This window comes from Chenopodium album, chromosome 5 (assembly GCF_948465745.1).
Source record: "Chenopodium album chromosome 5, dcCheAlbu1.1, whole genome shotgun sequence".
Lineage (NCBI taxonomy): Eukaryota > Viridiplantae > Streptophyta > Magnoliopsida > Caryophyllales > Amaranthaceae > Chenopodium > Chenopodium album.
The window spans coordinates 17,537,528-17,561,153 of NC_137838.1; the positions used below are offsets into that span (position 1 = coordinate 17,537,528).

General features: G+C 37.7%; 1 protein-coding gene and 1 long non-coding RNA gene across 2 annotated transcripts; one reads left to right on the forward strand and one right to left on the reverse strand.

Annotated features, from left to right (window-relative positions):
• Positions 1-3,022: 3,022 nt before the first annotated feature.
• On the reverse strand, positions 3,023-4,124 carry LOC145630538 (uncharacterized). Its single transcript, XR_014112081.1, has 2 exons — positions 3,933-4,124; positions 3,023-3,229 (listed from the first exon to the last, which is right to left on the reverse strand). It is a non-coding gene; the product is annotated as an uncharacterized LOC145630538 (long non-coding RNA).
• Positions 4,125-8,651: 4,527 nt separating this feature from the next.
• Positions 8,652-16,438, forward strand: LOC145631993 (putative pectate lyase 18). The gene is made up of 5 exons (XM_081684238.1): positions 8,652-8,946; positions 9,298-10,012; positions 10,239-10,430; positions 12,121-12,326; positions 15,956-16,438. The coding sequence occupies exons 1-5, from the start codon at positions 8,810-8,812 to the stop codon at positions 16,233-16,235; spliced, it is 1,530 nt and encodes a 509-aa protein (XP_081540364.1). The 5' UTR covers positions 8,652-8,809; the 3' UTR covers positions 16,236-16,438.
• Positions 16,439-23,626: the final 7,188 nt, after the last annotated feature.

Sequence of the window (23,626 nt, forward strand, 5' to 3'; positions counted from 1 at the left end):
TACTTTGACATAAATTATCTACCCAGTGTCATTTTTTTTTTTTAATTATAGTTTTAATTTCACAACAAATCCACTCACATATAGAGTAATGTTTAAACAACTTTTAATCAATCGCATAAAATTTATTGTTGGTCAAAGTGATGCAATTGAAAAAACAAAAAAAAAAAATAAAGGGAGTATTTTGAGTTAAGACAACTTTTGGTGATCAAGTTTTCACCAAAATCACCATTTGGTGATCAAGTTTTTTGACATTGCAGTTTGGTGATTGAGGTGTATTTTCCGGTGCATTAACTCACCTGAGTGTTGTTTAACTCACCTTTAACCATACAAAAACTTAGTCATCACCTCCAAAAAATATGATCACCTCATTTAAAAACATAATCACCTGTCAGAAATAAGTTTAGATTTATTTGCAAAATTTGTGTTTCCAAAAAAAAAGTAGCCGTTACAGAATACAAAGTGAATGTCTTCTTCCTTCTTATCCATAACAGAAACAGAACAATATCAAAAAACTACTTCATCATATTCCATTACAGCGCTTCAAAAATCACAGCAATCTAATTTATTTTTTTTTAATCCTTCGAGAAGAACATTTAACAAAACTGGTTATGGAAAGATCCAATATTTAATTTTTTGTCATTGCAATAGAAGGCCAGTACAAAGAGTATCAAGGACAGTGAGACATCCTTTCATGAGATTTCTTATATGCCCCAAATACAACCAAATTGATGGCTGCAATTTTACAAATGGATTGATAACCAACATGATGCAAAAATTGCATATGAACTGATTATTATGCTGAAGAGGAGTATGGAATTGGAGGAAGAAGCAACTGAAATCGGGAAGAAATTTAATATACAAAGTGCTGTAATATTATTTTTAATAGTTACCTTGGTTATTGTAGTTCTATTTAAGTGATGCAGTAGATCAGATTCATCAAGTAGTCCCACCATGTGTATGAGTAGCATCCATGTACTGAAATTTCAAAGAAATAAAAATGTTAGTATTATTAAACTGGTGCATTTGTGAGTATATTTAACTGATTTTTCTTACCACTCCCATTCTTTGATAACCATTGGGGTATGTGTACAGCCCAATCCCCATGTTGTGCATTGGTATGGTGGTTTGTGACTAATGAGTGGTCTGAGTAGTTGTTTCTTGGTGATACTCATGCCCTTCCTGCCTGTTTGTGTTTGATGACTCTTATGCAGTTGCCTGAGGACAAGTCTTCTTGTTGTGGCTTGTTTGTCTACAAATGATGCACTTATGTTGCTGACCTTGTCTTGTGAGCCTTTCTCCTTGAGCCTCACCAGTTGGTTGTCTCCTCTTTTGCTTTGGCCTATGCTGAATTTTTTTTAAGTGATGAGCTGTTATAGGTGGGTAACTTGACTGTGATCATTCATTTGGACCATTAAAAGGCTCTAGAGGGTAATCATAAGCCTTCAAATAGGTGTTCTTACTATACCAATGGCTAACATAGTATTCAGGGACCTCCATAGCCTTCCATATTGCAGTGACAACATGCTTGCAAGGATACCCCCTAAGTTGCCATGAATTGCAATTGCATGTTCTGTTAAGTAAACTCACTACATACCTAATTTGAGTGCCCCCCTCCTAACACCATATGAGAAGTTTCCATCCCAGTAAGCCACCCACCCCCTTGCAGCAACCTTTGATCTCTCTAATGCCTTTTGGATTCTGGGGCAAATAGGGATATCTTTTCTAATCATGAAGTCTCTTTTCTTATGCAATATTTCCATGATTCCCTCCCTTATGTCCTCTAACATGGTTATTATAGGTTTATGCCTAGAAGACAAAATGTATGCATTAAAAACCTCATTCATGTTGTTGTCTATGCTGTCACAAGTTGTTTGTGGTGTCTGGTAAGCCCTTACCCATTTCTTGTAATTCCTGTTCAGCAAATCTTTTCCAGCTTCAGCATTTATCTTAGAGAATGTTTCCATATTAGCATTGAAATCATTCTCTGTAGTGCTCTTTGCTACCTTCCAGAAACCCCTCCTATACTGAAGACCCCTTTAAATTTGCTCCTAAAATTGCAATAGACATGTCTTGCACAAACTCTTGTCTCTACATCAGGTCAAACATTTGATATAGCATTTAGAAGTCCCTTTTGTTGGTCACTCATGATTGTGTAGCCATAGCCATTCATTGTGTAGGAGAATATAGGTACTAAATTGCGAAATAGACATGAATCATATTCATAAAGCACCTAAACCAAGGATCTCATGCATAACATATAAAGAAGTAAGAATTATACCTTTGAAGCGTGATTCCACAAGTAATTGAGCAAGAACAATAAGGAGAACAAGAACCCCATGTGTGATTCCTCTACTAAGTCCACGAGCACGGATTAAACCTCCAATAATGCTAGTTAGTTGTGACCGAACACTTCAATCAACCTTCTACGGAGATTAGAGCCACGAGCACACCACAACACCACCCACGCGCCACCACAGGAGGGGGGTCGTACGGATAGGGAGGAGAGAGAGAGCCAAGTGGAGAGAGAGAGAGATAGAGTTAGGGTTTTGGGAAGATTAGTTTCTTTTGTGACAATTCACTGTATGTCAATTGTTATATCATGAAACCCTAGGCATGGTTTATATTTATAGATCATATCTAAAAATAAACCATGTCAAGTCCAAAACTCATTAGACTCTTCTAACTATCCAAGCCCAACTATCAACATGGTATGCACTACGTGAAAAAATGAATTTGGCACCGGTTCAAACCCGGCCTAAGGCACCGGTTTGAACCGGTGCCAATGTGGGGGGTGCCAAAAAGGGGTTTAAAAAGGCACCGGTTCAAATCGGTGCCAAAAATCGAAATTGGCACCGGTTAACCGGTGCCAAAAAGGCCCACTAAAAATTATTTCAAAGTTTTTGGCACCGGTTAACCGGTGCCAAAAAACCCCCAAAAATCAAAATTTTTTTTTGTCTTTTTTTGCTTAAAAATTAAATAAACTAAATTAAATAAAAACACAAAATATAAATCAAACATCACAATCAATATAAACGATTCTGTTTAATATATATATAATCAATAAAATTTTACAGCATAGATCAATAAAAAAAATTACAACATATAAATAAAAAAAAATTACAACATATAAATAAAAAAAAACTACAATATAAATCAAAAAAAAAATATTACAACATCACAATCTAAAAATCCCCATATTCTTGATTCTTGATTCTTCGATTATGTATACCTGCGCCAATTAAAACATCAAAAATAAATTGATTAAAATGAATAAGCTGCGAAAAAAATAAAAAAAACCCAGAAAATAATAAAAAAAATCGAATTAAAATCGATTAAAATAAAAACAAAATCGAAAAAACCCAGAAATAAAAAAATCAAAACAAAATCGAAAAAATAAAAACAAAATCCTAGAAAAAAATGAAAAAAACCCAGAAATCATAAAAATTAAAACAAAAACGAACAATTAAAAAACCCAGAAATCAATTAAAATAAAAACAAAAACAAAAAAAAATTGAAATCGAAAAAACCCAGAAAAAATCAAAAATCAAAAATAAAAAATCAAAATAAGACAACGAAAGTAAAAATCGAAACACAAAAATCAAAATCGAAAAAAAAGAAAAACAAAAATCAAAATCGAAAAACAAAAATCAAAAATCAAAATCAGACAACAAAAGTAAAAATCGAAACACAAAAATCAAATTGATAAAAAAGAAAAACAAAAATCAAAATCGAAAAACAAAAATAAAAAATTGAAAAACCCATAAATCGAAAAAATAAAAACAAAAACGAACAAATAAAAAACCCAGAAATCAATTAAAATAAAACAAAAACGAAAAAAATTTGAAATCGAAAAAACCCAGAAAAAATCGAAAAACAAAAATCAAAAATCAAAATCAGAAAACAAAAACCCAGAAATTGAGGGAGGAGGAGACGTGTTCGTGGTGGTCTCCGTGGTGGTGTTGCATGTGCTCGCGGTGGTCTCCGTGGTGGTGTTCGTGGTGGTCTCCGTGGTGGTGTTGCATGTGCTCGCGGTGGTCTCCGTGGTGGTGTTCGTGGTGGTCTCCGTGGTGGTCTTTGTGGTGAGCTTGAAGGAGAAGGAGACGCGGTAGCTTGGGGAGAATGAAGAAAGGGAAGGAGGAGATGAGAAAGACTGGTTAAGTGGAGTGAAAGAGGAGGAGAGGAGAAGAAGAGAGAGAAAGAGTAGGAAAGAAGAGGAGAGGAGAAGCGGCGAGAATGAAGCTAAGAAATAGGGTTTGGGGGGTATAAATATGGCCGAGTTTTTTTTATTTTTTTTTATTTTAAGTTTAACCGGTTTTTTTAAAATTAAGGAGCGGTTCAATTGGCACCGGTTCAAGCCGGTGCCCTTTTAGTTTTTGGCACCGGTTTGGTCTGAACCGGTGCCTTTTATATTTGTGTAAAATGGCGCCCAAATTTGGGTCGGTTTAGGGCACCGGTTTGGCCTGAACCGGTGCCTTTATGGGGGTGCCTTATTGTATTTTTCTACTAGTGATGTCATAAACTCATGAGGCCCAATAATGGGCCTCTAACTCGTTTAACCCAATACTCTTATGTGTGACCTTGTAGGATCCACTCTATAAGGCTTTGGGCCATTTAGCTAGCCCAAAGATCAATTGTCATATCTAGCACCAAACATTGACGACCCTATAGAATGAACTAATTATCTCCATAACCGTGATCCTTGATATATCTAGTAATTGCACTTATCGAAGACATAACTCCTTCATATTGTCCCCAAGTCAACTACTAGTAGCTCTAGGAACCATTCCCAATTATCAGTGTTTTCAACCTCCACACATGCCCAAGCTATGGGAAACATTTGATTGTTTCCATCTCTCTCCACAGCCACAAGTAGTTGGCCACCATATGGGCCTTTCAAAAAACAAGCATCAATCCCAAAAAATGTCTACAACCTGCCAAGAAGCCCCTTTTGATGGAATCAAAACAAATACTACCTCCGTTACATATTATTTGCAACGATTAGACATTTTTCCTCTCTACTTTATGTCAAATCGTTGCAAATAATATGTAACAGAGGTAGTATATAGCCTTTGAAACTGGCCCTGATTCAATCCAAACTTGATTGTGTTCAAAGGATTTGCTATTTTGATTTCTTCTGCATATTTGTACAAAAGAGAGTACTGTTGTTTGTACTCCCCTAAGATAAGTTTCTGACCCATTTTTCTTGCCTTAATTAACTGCCAACCAGAGACTCACCTTAACTCCAAATTCACTCCAGATTGTGTCAACAATCTCTTGACATCTAAGGTAAGGGTTAACCTTGAATTTCTTGTAATAGTTCTTAGCAATCCATTTAGCCTTTATTTTCTTCAGTTTAGGGACCCTACCACAAGTATGATTTGGAACAAGTGTTTTCACAGCCATAGTTCCACTCTGCTTCTCAACTGATGCCCAAATATACCAAGGACATCCCAAGTCATGCAGTCTACATCTTGCCCCCAAAGCAGCTTTTGTGTTCCTAGTAAACACTAAATCTCTTCCCATGCTTACACTATAGTTGCTTAATGCCTTCATAAACTCAACAACATCCTCAAACTGTTGTCCTAAGAAGAAATGCCCCTCATCATCGGGCCTCAATGTCAACATATGAGCAGAATGAGTCAGTGTCTTCCTCTTCTTCTGTTTGGGGTTGCTAGGAAGTAAGTGACCATAATCTTCCTCATCTGACTCATCAGGACTGTAAGGACAGTCACTGTCCCTTTCTTCACACAGATCAGCATCACTAAGATCCCCTGCATTAAGGGAGGCCACTTCTTTATCCCATTCCTTTTCCTTTTTATTATGGAGCAACAAATCCTCTCTTACCTTCCGAACTTCTTCATCAGACTGGTCACTACCCTCATCATCATAGTCTATTTCATCATCAGCTTGGTCTTCTTCATAGCTACTCCCATGTTGCCCCAAAAAAGATTATGTTCTGTTACTACAATCTCCTATTTCTTTTTGCCTAGTTAACCGGCTTTCAATGCCCCTAACAGTCCTAAGCCCACTGCCAGCATCACTTTCACCAACCTCATGCTCTGTTATAGAGTTACTATTCTATACTTTACTAGCAAGCTAAAAATTTCTGCAAATGTAGTATCATCATAGCTTAGAAACTTGACCCCATTATTCAGTGTCTTGCTAGGATCACGATAATGTAGCTTAATGATGTCATTATATCCTAAACTATCAATGACCCTTTTCAACCCAGCCACATTAAAGTCACAATGAAGTTCATCAAATACTCTAAATTTACCATCAACATAGTCCAAATTAGGGATGTTTTTCCATTCACCACCATAATGCACAATAAGAGACATAGGTAGGTCCTCCATATACAAATAGTGTAATCAAGGCAAATAAATAAATATATTCAATATGAAGACAGAGCATATAAACTAACACAAAAAGTATCAAATTAGTACTTCAAAATCATCATTTCATTAATTATAATCATATAAGTACATCCATATCTTTGTCATAGTTGTGACATTGCCTTACAATTGCAAAAAGTACACTGTCACACTAAACCATGACAAGGGAGCAAAAGAAACTAGATCAGATTCTATACATTAATACCTACCTAGATCATCAAGTTATACTTTAACTGACTGCCTCTAAAAAGGCTAACAGCAACAACTAGTACTTAAAGTCAGTTTAAAGCCAAAATAATGCCCTCTAGTTACCCAAAAACCAACTCACAGGGCAATTCACCTAACAACAACAACACTACTCAAGCTTAATCTTCTTCTTCTGCCCACCTGGTTGAGTTGCTTCCTCCCTCTTCCTTTTCTTGCTGTACATAGCTTCTTCATCCTTAAATAACCAACGCAACCCATCCAAAAATTCAGCCCAATCTTGAACCATCCCATTATGAAAGTCGTAACCATTATTCCTCATTATATCTTTAGCCACCCATCACCTTTCACTTTCATGTTAGGCTCTAACATAATCAGGGATCCAGGCCTTAAAAAATCATAGTTCATTCCAGTTCTTACACACACAATTGCACATGCCTTGGGCTTTAGGGGGCAACTTAGGAAAGATGTATATGCATAAAATTTTTGGAATTGATAACGCATGTGGGGCATCCTCTAGAGCCGCCATATGACGAGGGTCGTCTACTGAATCCATCTAACCTAACAAAACACCCAATAATCATGGTGTTAACACAACCACAATTACACATAATTCATGTAAACAAATACTCTATTTTTAAAAAATAATAACAATGTAACTCAATCACTTCTTAGCACAAAATTACTTAGTAACAAACAGCAAATTCGATCAATACTAATAAAAAACGTAAAATCGACATAATATAAACATAATTCTATGATTAAACCTAATAATAACAACAATTAGCTGATGAAAGGGGATTTTTTTAAAAAATAAAAAACGCTTCATTTTAAACCCTAAATCGATCAACAAATCATCATAAAAAAACAACAAATAAAAGCAATTACAAAAAAAAAAAAAGTGTAAAATGATCAGAATTTTACCTTAAAATGCAATTATGATCCGTTCGTGCAAAGTTTTTCCAGAAATGGCTTCACTCCAACAGAGAATAGAAGATGAAAAGGAAGAGGAGAATATCCTTTTTTTTTTTTGTCTTCACTGGAGTAAATAGTACACAAAGAAGAGAAGAGGGAGAGAGCGCGCGAAATTGGGGAACAAAGAAGCAGAAACGTCATTTCGATAACTGACGTCCTCGATTACAACCAAAAAAAATTTAAATCAACTTAATTCCTATTGGTTAACCTTAAGTGACTAAGTTTTTAACCAGAAGTGATTAAGTTTTTTCCCACAATTTAATTAAAAGCACCGGAAAATACACCTCAATCACCAAACTGCAATGTCAAAAAACTTGATCACAATATTTGTGAAAACTTGATCACCAAAAGTTGTCTTAACTTGGAGTATTTTTATATACTTCCCCAGTTATTTTTTTATTGCACCATGAGGGATTTCACGCTTGCCAATGCATTACTTTAGCTATTAATATCTTCAATTATACTTTTGTGAAAATTATAAAAATTTGATATTTGAAAAGACGATTTTGATACGAATCTAACTAGATCCTACATAACTATATTTTTCATAATGGATAAATCAGAAATCATGGTCAAAGAAGATTAATTGAATAGTGTAAAAATCCTAATGGTGCAATAAAATAAAAACGGAGGAACTATTAATATTTTTGTCCTTTATATTTGCCCCATTTAATTTTTCACATTTTACAAATTAAAAAACAAATGAAAATTTCTATAACTTCGCACATGCCAGAATAATAAAAAAATGTGATAACCTAAACAAATTAGTGATAATTTGTGATTAGAGTTTTTAAATATTTCTCGTACCTCATGAAAATATATGGAGTAATAAGCAAACAAATAGAGACACAAGAAGTAATGTAGAGTATGACCATGGTCTTTTAAATTTCTAGACAGAGCAGATTTTAGCAAAATAGAGAACATAGAGCATAACGTAATTCAACTGAGCACAACAGCTCTAAAAAACAGGGCATGATAAAGGGTAAAAATGATGAAATAAACAACAGCTACTACCGACTACAGGACAAAACTTTTTAGACGCGGTAAAATTTTCCGGTATATTATACTCGTATGCAGCTGTAAACTCAACTGGGAAAACACAAACAAAATACAGATCACATCCCCCCAAATTTTGCAGCAGCTTCACCATTTCCTGCTTCCATGACCTCACTATAGTAGAATGAATCATTCACTCTACTGACCCAATTTGTCCGCCATTTCTGCAACCTTCCACAATGCTTCTCTCTTACCACATTTTCTTCCTTCTTTCTCTGTTTCTCTTTCTCTCTCCTCCTCTGTCTTCCGCCACCACCAACCTCGTACTCCCCCATCAACACCCTGACCCTGAAGCTGTTGCTCAAGATGTTCACAGGTATTTTTTTTCTTCTTCATTTTACTCGAAAATTTCATCTGGGTTTTTCTTAGAAACTCAAACATTGATCTGGGTAGTGATTTGTTTCATTAATGCATGCATTTTGTAAACACTTTTCTCACTTGAGCATTTCATCGAACATCTAATGTGCTTAGAATTACTAACATTTTGCTTTCTGTTTTAGCTTCTTTACTTAAATTGGCAACTTATATATTCTATGAAAAACCGAGTTCACAATTGGGGACAACCCCGGCTCAAATCCAGATTAGTCAGGAAGTCTAGTAGGCTCTGAATTACCAATTAGTCAGATTCTAGTAAAAGTGTCACTGACTTTATTGTATTCAATTACAGAATGGTGAATGCCTCACTTGTAAGAAGACAAATGCTTGAAGATTCCAAGCACACACCTTCATCCTCTTGCTTAACTGGCAACCCAATAGACGACTGCTGGCGGTGCGACCCACATTGGGCATCGAACCGCCAGAAGTTAGCCGATTGCGGCATTGGCTTCGGCCAATCCGCACTAGGCGGAAAAGGGGGTCAGATCTATGTAGTCACTGACTCATCCGACTCTGATGCAGTAAACCCGAAACCGGGTACGCTTAGGTATGGTGTGCTCCAAGATGAACCCTTGTGGATTGTTTTTTCGAGTGACATGACAATCAAGCTCAAATATGAGCTAATTGTTAGTAGTTACAAAACTATTGATGGTAGAGGAGCAAATGTACACATTACAGGTGGTGGGTGTATCACTCTACAGTATGTATCGAATATTATCATACACAACATCCATGTGCATAACTGTGTTCCTGCCGGAAATGCACTTGTTCGGTCGAGTCCTACTCATGTAGGGTACCGGTCGAAATCGGACGGTGATGGGATGACAATTTTTGGGTCAAGTAATATTTGGATTGATCATTGCTCTTTATCTTCTTGTACTGATGGGCTGATTGATGCTACTGTGGGGACCACAGCTCTCACCATTTCTAACAGTCATTTTACTCACCATAACGATGTTATGTTGCTTGGTAATAGTGATGGCCATGTGTTGGATGAGGGAATGCAGGTATAATTTCTTATTCAGTGTATGTTCGTTTTGTTTATATACTACCTCCGTTAATTTTTAATTGCAACAAAGGAGTATTATTTATGAGACATGAAATATTTCTTTGTTTAACTAAAAGTTAACGAAGGTAGTATTTGATTCAATGAATTGAGATGGTAAAATAGTTTCACTTTAGCAACCCGACTCTAACGTGGTAGTGACATTTTGTTGATTGTGTAAAAAACAGGTGACATTGGCTTTTAATGTGTTTGGAGAGGGAGTAGTGCAAAGGATGCCTAGGTGTAGAAGAGGGTATGTGCATGTTGTTAACAATGATTTCAGGTATTGGGAGATTTATGTAATTGGAGGGAGTGATAACCCCACAATCAATAGCCAAGGTAACCGGTATACAGCCCCGGCCAACCCGTATATAAAGGAGGTTAGACAATTCGTACTTTTTGTCTTACCGCATTTGCTTTGGCTTCTCTGTTATTATTTTTTTTAATGCCCTTTGTTATGATTTCAAAAAATTGTTAATTTGTTTTTCCACCCTTCTTGTCGGCCGATTTAAGTTTAATACTTGCATCTAATCCATTGTCATTTAAAATAATGCGCGTTTACAAATTGAAAAGTTAGTTAGGTGGTAAGATATTACTTTATGGAAAGGAGTAGCTAGATAGTGAAGATATTTCAAGATGGCACAAGCAGTGTTTTGAACTATTTCACTTGAAGTAATTTAATCCGTATATCTTTTCCCTTAAATGCTTGATAAATTCAGAGTATGGAGTATTATAGCTTTCTAAAGGAAACAAAGAACTTGTTTATTTTGTTCAGTTTTAGAGATTGTTTGTAGTATTATTGTTTATGGATCGGCGAGGAAGGGACCCACAAAAATATATGATAGACAAAATTTTGGACTTTTGAGACCAAGGACAACTGGTTTAACCAATTGAGGCTTTAAATAAAGACCTTTAAAAATTGGAATCTCATGTCAGTTCTCACTTCTCAGATATGTAGTCATACTGTCTTAGTCTACCCAGTGGATGTGGGCCTGTCTGAAGGTGCTTGACAGCATATGTAGAGAATCTTTGCCATCTTTTTCCCCAAGGATTTATTATCATTATAATTAATTATAGTATGTCATAGTATTCTATTGTTGAACATATTGAATTTAGTTATATTTTAAATTTGTATTGGAAAAATGCATGTTTGAATTATTTAATTAACGAGTGATGTCAGGTTGTTATAACAGATCAAGAACACTATCAGATTAGAGTTACAATTTGCATATTCTAAAAATGTCAATTTTTTCTCCAATCTAAAAGAGTAGTGCAAATTAGTGGGTTGTAAGGGGGAATATGTCTACCTTTAATCCTCCAAAGTTATCAATCTTGATAAATAATATATTATATGCTCAAAATAGTTGTGCTGTTTGCCTTTTCATGGTCTCCAATGAACTACATTGGAAACCTATAAAACACAATCCAACAATATTAAGCCACAATCTTACCTATTCTCCTATGCAGACCTAATAGCCCTACTGCCTCAAATCTAGTGTATCCACCTGGATGGCGTTGCCTTTACTGTTTGTAATCTGCCTGTCAATTTCCTCATTGATGCTTCATCTTTGGTGTGATCCACAGCTATGACTGTGTATCATGTTATTTATGCTAGTAACGGAGCTTGCTGTACAATGAAAATTACATCTCTGAATGGGACACGGTTTCTTTATGAGGAATAAAATTTGCTTGAGAATAACATGATTTGTATTCTGATTTACTTGAGCTGAACACACAAGAATGTACAATACAGTATTTTCTTTACATGTTATTAGTCACCCTGGATGATATATTGATATTTGTAAGATAGCTATTTAAAATGACATTAAATTATGAGTTAAATGTTCAATCTCCTTACTTAGAGGCTTGGAGTTTGGTCTTACTATTCCTGACTTCAGGGTTGTAAAGTGTCAACGAATTTAGTGTTCGAAATTTAATATATAAGTATAATGTGAGATTTGGTTTCCTCTTCCTTTCTCTTTTAAACAAGATGAATTCTGTGAATTTGTAAATTAATGGACAGAGAAAAAAAAAAAAAAGTCTTTAATTGTAATGTTGGAATGTCATCAGGTGACAAGGCGTGTGGAATCAGGGGATAAGAATTGGCAAAGTTGGAACTGGAGGAGTGAAGGGGACATAATGTTAAATGGAGCCTTCTTTGTGCCTTCTGGAAATGGTTTAACTTCACAATATACCAAAGCCTCTAGTATTGCACCCAAATCTGCAGCAGCTATTGACCAGATTACCATGTATGCTGGTGCTTTTGGAGACCCCAGGTAACTGTTAAACTAATCCAAGCTCTTGAATTGTTTCATCTGATTATTACTTTCTCTTATAAGTTATACAAGATTATAATTTTTTTTTTAAAAATACTAATTTTCTGTAAATATATTGTTCCTTGTTAGTTGTTACTGCTTCAAACTAAGATGAGGAATGTCTAAAGTGAATGAGGAAAAGTATAAGAAACCAGAAAATTTTTCAATTTTACAGTATATTATTCTGCTGGGAGAGAAAGTGAAAAGAGCTTTTTTTTTTTTTTTTTTTTTTTTTTTTTTTTTTTTTTTTTTTTCGTTCTCTTTAAGAATCATATCCATAGGACCATAGCCTACTTTTGGGGTTTTTATCCCCGTCGCACCTAGCTATACCCTCCTCGTCCCCTATGATACTTGATATCCCTTGTTTTAAGAGACATTGCAACATCACTCTCTAGCGTCCCTCACATGTACCAGGGATATTTTGAAGACAGAGAGCATGACTACTGATTCCTCTGTGCATCATGGCTTTATACTTATTATTGGTTCTTCTGTCCCTTGCTGCTAGTTAATATTAATTGTGTGTCTAGAATGTCAAATAGATTGGCTGTTTCAATTACTTTCCATTAAATGTGTACTCCTTTTCTTTTCCTGTTCAAAGCATACTTGACTATTAGTGTCTTTCCTCCAAATATCAAAACTTGTACGTTCTAGCCAATAGATATTTGCACATTACTTTTAGAGATACATAGATGTATAAACTACTAACTTTGCTTCATTGACATCATCAATAACATGATACTCATAAAATGTACATAATCGTTATATAGGTTAGTAAACAAATGTAAAGGGGTAAAAAAAACAACTCTGCAAATTAGGATTTGGGCTTAGCTTCATAGCACAACACTAATGTACCCTGAAAAATACTTGTTCATTTTAATTGTCATCAATTCACTTTTTGTAAAGCTCCTCAAAAAGCTAATGCACAAAGTTAAAAGGTAAAGATTTCTCCTTTGCCACTGGTTGTGTTATCAAAATTGGCCCATCATCCATGTGCTGATAAGGCCTTTCTTCCTGATAATGACAGTTGCTGACTTTTAGCTCATCCTTGGTCCATACATCTTAGCTCATATCTACATTTTAGGTTGTTTCTGATCAATGATTCTAATTTTTCTAATATTAAGCACATTTATGGAAGCATTACTTCTATGGAAATATGAAAGAGTCATTCATCTGTGATTCATCAAACACATTCATAGAAAGTATGTGAAATATAATAATTTCTAAGTGGTAGAAATATATCAATGTGTAACTAGTAAACTACGAGTATAAATGAGGAATAAAGTGAAACTTACATAGCACCCATATAATAGCTCCATAAAATTATCCAACCAAAGAAACAAATTCCCTTTTCCATGCAATTTAGAGCTCCTATGCTTATCTGGCCTAACTAATCAGGAATTTCACGAGTAACAGGTTAGTCCTTCCTGTGATACTTTTGCAACAATAGTAACAAGTCACATGCAGAAAGATGAAAAAGATTTACAATACAAGTTATCTGGTCATGTATTGGCCACATTCCCATTTTTTATATGAAAGTCCAAATGATAATTATTGGCCTATTATTTCTAATTTTTCCATACAAGAAAGGTTTTTTAAAAGATATAGACAATGTTTCCAAGGGCTTCAATGTTAAAACTAGCGATTGTAGTCTGATAAGATATTCTACTTGCAATAAGCCATTTTTCGACCTGTTAGTGATTAGCTGCAACAGAGTAGTTTGTTATACTACGTAACTCTTTTTAGTGGTTTTTGTCCAGAACTCGGGGTAGGGGTACAACATAGAAATAAAAACTAATTGTATTCCCTTTTTTTTGTTTTGAAATATCCATAATTAGGAAGGTTGAACTAATAAAATTCACCTAGATATGAGGTGAAAATGTGAAACCTATTTTAACCTTGTTGAAGTGTGTTTGTCTTGAGTATTAATAGACTGATAAGGTGAAGGCTACTTTATTGTATTGATGCATTGAGCTTTTGATATATATTACATACGAAATAGGGACTGCAGACTGCTAGATTTTAAGATTCAAACTTTGCAGCAGAAAGAAGTCTGACTATTAAAGAATTTTCTTCAATCTTCGTCTTAATGCTCCAAATATTTACATTCTGCTAATCTGCTCCACAAATTTGCCAACAATAGCAGCTAGGAAAGTGCATTGTTCATTTGTATCCTTGTTCTGCTTCATGGGTATCTGGCTTATAACATTCAGTCCCTCTAGCTGAAGCCTATACGAAGTTGATCCAAGTTTGAGAAAACTAATATAATTAGCAGTAGGGAATCACATCTTATAGAGCTGTAGATTTCTCGCATTAATCCAGTACTCTAGCTTCAGCATGGCTTGACTTTATAATGAGATATATTTAAGTTTTTCCCAGTAGGGCCATTTTACCCTGTAAGGGCTGTAACCCCCGTGAGGCCTGATATGGATCTTTAAGCCTACTGGCTGCTGCGTGACGTTTGCTGCCATCTTGAAGCAGAGTGTTTACTTCCATGTCACTTGACCCTAGACCCAATCCAAGCCCCAAGCCACTCACCTAATTCATCTCTACCAATAAGTTTGGTGGTTTTAAGAAAAGCCATTTTATTTCCAGTTTTCCATAATTAAATTGTGCCCAAATCTGTTGTCCTGGCTTCAAGATATATATTGTGGGGCAGCCAGTCCAGATTTTGGGCGGTTGCCCACTTTTCGTCTGCCATTGATAATTTTGGCACTCGGGTAGGTTGATTACCAAACGAAGCATTCTCTATGTGTAGACATTAACCTATGATATGTCTGGGTCCTGGCTTTTGGCCTTACTCCAGCTCTGTTTTTGGCCTGGCCCATGATCTGCTCTAAGCTCACCACAATCATTTCACCTAATATTTCCTTTCATCTTTGAATGATCGACAAATAAGATTATAATTCTTTTGATTTGACTCAACAAAATCCATCATTAGAATTTGCTTATTCTTTCTTTACAAGGTGGATGCCATGATTATTACCACTGTGTCCTTAAATGTTATTTTCCTGCACTATTAATACTACTGTGAAAATAAGGAAATACTGCAATATCTATGAACTTTCATAGAAGGAAATGTTGTAAAATTTTGTGGAACGAAAGAAAAAGAAGAAAGAATCTACTAGCTAGTCAAGTTCTGGAAGGTTACGTGATTTAATTGAACTAGGAACAGTTTGTATTGTTATAATTACAGAGATTGTTATGTCAAAGATGTAAACTATGCATTTGTGTGATAAAGTGGTCGGTGGAAAAGTTTCCCAACTTTTTTTTTATCGTAAAGTTGGGTTTGTAATAAAACAGTTTAATAGAGATGATAGATATAAGACAGCTAGTATGAGCCTGCATTCCAAATCATGTTTCCATAGTTATGTGAGTTTACCGAAGGATCTAGTAGTTGATATGAGCCTGCATTTTCCAAATCATGGCATAGTTATAGGCCAATGGAGGGCCGAACCATGTTGAATTGCTGCTTTGATATGTTCTCCAAATCATTGAGTTGGGATTTTTTTGCTTAAATTAAAGCATCATTTTAATATTATATAGACTATGTACCTCATGAACTAATTGATTTCAACTTTGTATACATGTAGGGATGACACAAACATGCCACAAGGCGGTGGAACAAGCACGAGTAGCAGCAGTCAGGCTAAATCTGGCTATGGATCCAGCTCTGGCTCTGGCTCTGGCTCTGGCTCTGGCTCTGGATCTGGATCTGATGGTGATACAGACTACTTTGGCATGATGTTTGGGAGTGGCGGACCACCATCCTTATCTAAGGCCTCCATTTTCTTGGCTATTGTTGTCGTTTCAATAATTTGCACGATTACTAACCACGATAACTTGATGTACTTAACATTATTGTGTCTATAGTTATTAATCAAAACAATTAAACAAAAACCTGGAAAAAAGTTAACAATTTTCAGTAATGTCCTGCGGCTTTGTAATTTATCTGCTACCATGGGGGAAGTTATTAAACACAAGAACAAAACCCAAAGTAGTATGGGCTGAGCTGAACTGTATATTTTGGAATCATGAGAAATGCCTAATCTAATCACTAATTAATTATTCTTCAATATGTAATGTGCTCTTGAATCTTGTCTCCAATTCAACCTTTTACCATCTAACATTAACTAATTCATGTGAGGCCCATAAGGATAGATAATGGATTTCATTAAATTGGATTAGACAAAATGGATTTGGTCATGCCAAAATTGGGCTAAATGGGGAAGTCATTTAGCCTCCCAACATAAGCATATGCTTCTTTCGATTTTTAGTTGACACATTTGTTTGACACTATTCATAAATTTCACTTTAATTAGTGTTTTGGTCAAAAAACTGATTACCAGGTTCGACCTGGGTTGCGATAATTACAGCTATATTGAAATGGAGAAATATGCTAACAGAGATTAACGGACAAAAAAGGGGAAAGAGGGAAGAAGATACAAGAGATGATGACGCAGAAAACCCCAAGAATAAGGGTAAAAACTGCGGGTGGCTATGAGTCCACCAATCCACTAAGTGCTTAGGTTGAACAGGTTACAATGTAGATTACAGATTGTAGAGTGAATGACAATGATACGATTTTTTCTATGATAATGCTTAGTAGTAAGGCTATTATCTTTTGTGATGCCTTGTACAATGATTAGGCTTGCCCTTATATACTAGAAAAGCATTCAAAAGATCTTCAACGACTCTTTCCCTCAATCCCTAGGAATCCGGAGCTAACGGCCCAAGCTGCTCCTATTTTCTCTCCACGTCTCCAGGTCTGGTATTCCCAAGTTTGAATTGGTCTTCCTCAACGGCTAGACTGCTGGGAGTGGTTCCGATTTCCTTGGATAGCATTTTGTACCTTTTTCCACTCGAAGATTCCTAGGAATATTCCTTGAGAATATGCTCCGATGCTTGGTTTAGCTTTCCAGCTATCTTCGACCTGTATGTCCCTAATCTGCAACCTGCAACCTGTCTACCTGTAGGTCATAGGGATTTTGGGGTGAAAATTCTAGCACAATAGTTTGCCCCCGGCTTGTCTCTTAGATGTTCTAGCGACTTCTACGAGGCAAGCTCAGAAGATCCGTTAAAAAAGATAAATATTCAAAAAGGCAACTTTAAAGATAAATTCAAATTCGTTGCAAAGATAAACATTCTAGAAAAGATAACTTCAAGCCGTTAGAAGCAATTAAATGCGGTATAAATAGATAAGCAAAGACCCTTCCAACTACTTCCCCTTTTTGCGATAAACACTGTTTCAGAAGATCTAGGGTTTTCCGATCTACGAAAATTGGGGAAACCAGATTGACGAAGACACAACCCAATTTAAATTGGGATTTCGCTGCAGTGGAGTCAAGCTTTGCCAACTCTCTTTATCCTGGTAAGTAATTTGGTTTTTTATTCCTGATTTCATTGTTTTCTTTGATTTATCTTGCGAAAACTGCTTTCAATTATGGTAAAAATCAAACATGTTGCTAAGAAAAAATGCCATAGACATACGACTAGGAACTTGAGAGTGAGCCAAAATAAGATGGGGAGAGCAGATGAAGACAAAGCTAGCAAAGGTACGGAGGCTGATTTAGCAGAGCTGAAAGCATCGGCTGGGTTCCCTGAATCTGCTGTGCTAATTGTGCCTGAACCAGATGACAGGCCACAGCTCTGCAGCAAGGATAACATTGTACTTTATGAGTTTCCTTTTAAACATGGTTTCGCTTATCCCTTTTCTCACTTGGCTAGACAAATCCTAGAAACTTTTGATTTGAGTCCAGGGCAGCTTATGCCTGCGGTTTGGAACTTGATTAGTATCGTTAATGAGGCTACGGTTAATTGGGAAACAAAGGTGAATGCTGCTGACTTTATTAGATGTTACGAGCCGAGGAAAAAGGACCTTGATCACAATTTATAGGAGGGCCTCTTACAACCCTCCCCCTTTCCTGGGATATGAGACCCCTGACATGTCATGGAAATCGAGGTTCTTTTTTGTGTTGAAGGATTCTTTGGGGGAATCTGGAAGGTGGATTAGGAGTGGCTGGCATAAAGGTAAAGTCTTGATCTTAGGTGTTATAGGTTTTAGAATAAGGTATATTAACTAAGTGCTTTGAACTTGTGTATCTTTTGCAGATCTGCGCCTGGATGCTCTTAGACCAGAGGACGGCTCAGAGTTAGTTGTGAGGGCACTGTATCAGATTCCTGGGAAGGTTACTGGTGATCACCCTACTCCTTCTACTACTACTGCTAGCGCTACTATGTCCTCAGGTATAACTTTTGTGGTTGTTGGTTTGCTTGACATACGGCTCTATGTACTAGGTTTAAGAACTGGTTTTTGTTTGGTCATACCAGGAAAGAGTGTTATCATGTCTCTAGAAGAGGCATTGCAGCGTGCCAAAAGGAAGAGGAATGATAGCTCAGTAGGTGGTTCAATTGATACTACTGTTCATCGGGCTGAGAATAGCCCTTCCAGGACTCTTTCCAATAGGGAAGAGGTTAGGCTTCCTCGTACTAGGTCTAATGTTCCTTTTGAGGTTGTGATTATTCCGGACACCTATGATGTCAGCTTCCCTCCTGATTTTCTGACTGAGGAGGGTACAAGTAATGGGATCTGGCCAGAGGCTCAGAAGCTCCTGTTTCCAGCAGCTGCCAAGCGTTTGGCGAGTTTGGATGGTTCTTTGGCTTTAGCTGACGGGGCTCAACTGGTCCCACAGGTATAACGTCTAAACTGGTTCTGCTTAACTTGTTTCTAGATAGGTTTGTACTGACTTGATGTTTTGTTGGTGCAACAGGGTCTCCAAAATATTTTGCATTCTAAGTCCCAGTTCGATAGCTTGGAGAGGAAGCTGCTAGAGTCTAACAAGGTTAAGAAGGTATTGCAACTTTAAGTAGAAGCAGCTAAGAAGAAGGTGGAAGATGTTAACCTCAGCTGGAGGGTAAGCAGAAGCAGTTCGAGGAGAAGATGAGGAAGAGAGAGGATGCCCTAAGAGTTAAGGATGAAGAGCTGAATAAGAAGGACAAGGAGGCGGCAGACCTGTATAAGAAGTTGTTGACCTGGAGGATGAGAACAAGAACATTGAGGCTGAGGTTACTCTGAGAATTAAGGCTTATATGGCTAACAGCTTCTTATTGAAGAAGTTTGAAGGAGACGCAGGTGTGAAGAAACTTCGACAACTAGTTGATGATCATCTGACGGTTGGCTACATCAGGGACCTAGTATCTGGTGAGGCTGACCCTGTGGAACCTGAGGCTACGAAGTCTACTGCCGAGTCTTCTCCAGGTCATCAGCCCGAGTCTCCACCTAAGAGGACTGAGGAGGATGAGCAGATACCTGATGCTTGATCCATGATGCTTTTGCTTCCTTAGATTTTCGATATCATTGTTAGAATAATTTTTAGTCCTTTTTAGACTCTGTTTTACTTCGCTTGTGGGAGCGGAGGTTTAGACTCTGCATTTTTTTCTGTTTGATCATTGCATGTTAATTTTCTTTGAGCAATCGTATGATACCTTAGATTTGCTTAGATTTCTTTGGCTTGCGTATGTGCTTTGTCTTGGTCTTTGTTTCTGTGAATCTGCGGTGTCTGGCGCTCAGGCCCGTAGCTGCTTTGCTCATTGAGTACCTGCATCATGAGGGTTATGCCAACGGCCCTCCGATGCTTAAGTCAGTACGAGTTATGGAAACTAGATGGATAAAGGCAAGGATTGTGAAATTACTCTCGCTTCTTGTGTCATCCTGCTGCTTTTCAGATTGTCTCTGGTTATCTTCTCCTGTTCCTTTGATTCTGCAAAATAACAGGTTAGAGTTGGCCGTTGGTGCTGCCACCAACGACCCTCCGAAGCTTAAGTTAGCACTGGCGATTTATGTATTTTTGTGTTTTTTTTTTTTTGAACGAAAACTCTAGAAGTGATAAAGTTTCAAATGTGCTGCGTTCCAGCTTCTGGGTACCAGCTTACCATTCGTTGTAGCTAACCTGTAGGCCCCTTTGCCGATGACTTCTACAATCTGGTATGGGCCTTCCCAGGTTGCCCCCAACTTACTTGCGTTGAGCTCTTGGGTATTTTGGAAAACTTTCCTTAGAACCCAATCTCCCACTTTGAACATCCTAGCTTTGACGTTTCTGTTGAAGCTTCTAGCTACCATTTGCTGATAGGTGGCCATCCTTATGCGAGCTAGGTCTCTTCGTTCTTCTATGGTATCTAGGTCATTTGACAGCTCTTCACTATTGCGCTCTGGTGTCATCAAGCCGTATCTAGCTGTTGGAGTGGTGACTTCTGTAGGTAGTACAACTTCGCATCCGTAGACCAATGAGAAAGGTGTTTGACCTGTGGCGGTTCTTGGTGTGGTTCTATTGGCCCAAAGGATTCTTGGGAGTTCTTCTGCCCACTTACCTTTCTTGTCCTTTAGCTTCTTTTTTAAAGACCCAATGATAACTTTGTTGCTGGATTCGGCTTGTCCGTTTGCTTGAGGATATCTGGGTGTAGAGGTGACTAACGTGATGTTCCATTTATCGCAGAAGTTTCTGGTTGGGGCACTTATGAATTGGGATCCGTTGTCACACACTATTTCAGATGGTACTCCGAACCTGCAGATTATGTTAGTCCAGATAAAGTTGATAACTTCTTTGTCTCTGATCTGTTGGAATGCATTTGCTTCAATCCACTTGGAAAAGTAATCTGTTAGAGATAACATGTAGACCTTCTGACCTGGGGCAGCAGGTAATTTGCCTACTATGTCCATGCCCCATCTCATGAAAGGCCATGGTGTCAAAGTGGGATGCAGAGGCATAGAGGGTTTATGAGTAATACCTGAGTGTCGCTGACAGCTATCACATTTTCGTACATATACCTGTGAGTGTCCTCTCGCAAAGTTGGTCAGTAGTACCCATAGGCGAGTATCCTGTTGGCTAAAATTCTTCAAGCTGAATGGGCTCCACATTCTCCGTCGTGAAAATCTTTGAGGATCTGTTCGTAGCCATCTTCCCTTATGCTGCGTTGCAAGATACCCCTGGTGGAATTTTTGAATAGGACATCTTGGATGATCGTGTATCTGCTGGCTTTAAATTTGAGTGCTTTTGCTTCTGCTTTGTTTTCCGGTAATGTGCCGTGTTCCAGGTAATCGGATATAGGTTGTATCCAGCTGGTTGGGTTGGTCACAGGTGCAACGAAGTTGGGTTCTTCAGGTTCGATCTTAACAGGTTGGTTCGGAGTGGGGATAGACATTTCTAGATTGTCTGGATCGGGTTTTACAGGTTCTTGGATGCTAGGTTTAGGTGGGCGGTTGGTTGTGTCCACGGCAGGAGCTAACAGGTGGATCAAGGGGATAGAGGAGAATTTGGATTTTCTTAAGGCTGATCCCAGATTGGCTAGGGCATCTGCTTGTGTGTTTTTGTCCCTAGGTATTTGCTTTATGGTGAAGGTTGAGAATTTGGTTGCTAAGGACTTGGCTAAGTCTAGGTACAGAACCATCTTGGAGTCCTTGGCCGTAAATTCTCCGTTCATTTGACTTGCTACCAAGAGGGAGTCACAAAATACCTGCAGGTTAGTAATACCTAGGTCCGTTGCGAGGTTCATACCTGCAATCAAAGCTTTATATTCTGCCTCGTTGTTAGTAGCCTTGAAATCACAACAAATAGCTTGTACCATCATGTCCCCCTGTGGCGACTTCAGCACTACACCGAGACCTGCACCTCGAAAGTTAGATGAACCATCAACATAGAGTATCAAGGTACCTGGGTTACGGACTTGGTTGATCTGTTCAGATTATAAGGTTGCTTGTTGTTCAAGATCAGGGCTGAAGTCAGCCACAAAGTCGGCTAGCGCTTGTGATTTGATAGCTGTTCTTGGTTCGTATGTAATACCAAACCCGCTGAGCTCAATTTCCCATTTACTCATTCGACCTGTTAACTCTGGTCTGCGCAAAACAACCTTCACAAGATAGTTAGTTTTTACCACTATCGGATGAGTTTCGAAATAGTGGCGAAGTTTCTTGCTAGCTACGATCAGTGCTAATACCAGTTTTTCAAGAGAGGAGTACCTGGTTTCAGCACTGAGGAGAGTTTTTCTTACGTAATAAACAGGTAACTGCTGACTTTCAGCTTCCCTTGCTAAGACAGCACTAACAGCTTGGGTGCTGACTGCGAGGTAAAGCTGTAAAGACTCTCCTTCAGCAGGTTTAGATAATAAAGGTGGCGTCATTAAATAGTGCTTGAGGTCCTGTAGGGCCTTTTAGTGATCATCAGACCAAGTAAAACCTTTATTTTTCTTTAGGACGTTGTAAAACAGGTGACATTTATCTGATGATCTCGAAATAAACCTATTTAATGCAGCTACTCTACCTGTTAATTTTTGCACCTCTTTCAGGTTTCTAGGTGATTGAATATCAATTACAGCGCGTACCTGGTCTGGGCTAGCTTCGATTCCTCGTTGAGTGACTATGTAGCCCAGAAACTTACCTGCAGCTACTCCGAACGAACATTTGGACGGGTTTAGCTTCATTTCATACTTCCGGAGGATGCTGAATGTTTCTTCCAAATGGGTCACATGATTAGCTGCTTTCTTAGACTTTACCAACATATCATCGATGTAGACCTCCATGTTGTCCCCCAGTTGATCTTTGAACATTTTGTTGACTAGCCTCTGATATGTTGAACCTGCGTTCTTCAAACCAAACGACATTACTTTGTAGCAGTAGATTCCTTTATCTGTCATGAAGCCGTCTTCTCTTGGTCACCTGGGTGCATCAAGATCTGGTTGTAGCCGGAATATGCATCCATGAAAGTGAGGAGTTCGTGGCCAGCTGTTGCATCTACCATTGAGTCTATATGAGGGAGAGGGAACGAGTCCTTGAGGCATGCCTTATTCAGGTCCGTGAAGTCGATGCAGACTCTCCAGGTTCCATTCTTCTTGCTGACGACAACCACGTTAGCTAGCCAAACTGGATATTTAACTTCCCTTATCTTCCCGGTATCTAGCAGCTTCTGAACTTCTTCATTGATGATCTGATTACGTTCTGGTGCGAATTTCCTCCTTTTATGTTTTACCGGCCTTACACTGGGATCCACGTTCAACTTATGGGTGATGATTTCAGGACTGATTCCCGTCATATCTTGGTGCGACCATGCGAAGCAATCTGAATTTTTTTTGAGGCACTTGATGATAGCTTCTTTCTGTTCTGCTGTCAATGCAGCTCCGATTTTAACCTTTTGCTCCGGCTTTGACTCATCCAGCACAACTTCATCTAATTGTAATTCATCTGGACGCTTGGGTGCTGGATTTTTCTGTAATTG

Excerpts from the sequence above, each read along its gene's own strand:
- LOC145631993 (XM_081684238.1), top strand. The coding sequence starts at position 8,810 with ATGCTTCTCTCTTACCACATTTTCTTCCTTCTTTCTCTGTTTCTCTTT. Across the intron at positions 8,947-9,297 it reads GTTGCTCAAGATGTTCACAG|AATGGTGAATGCCTCACTTG; the intron begins GTATTTTTTTTC and ends ATTCAATTACAG. Across the intron at positions 10,431-12,120 it reads CCAACCCGTATATAAAGGAG|GTGACAAGGCGTGTGGAATC; the intron begins GTTAGACAATTC and ends GAATGTCATCAG.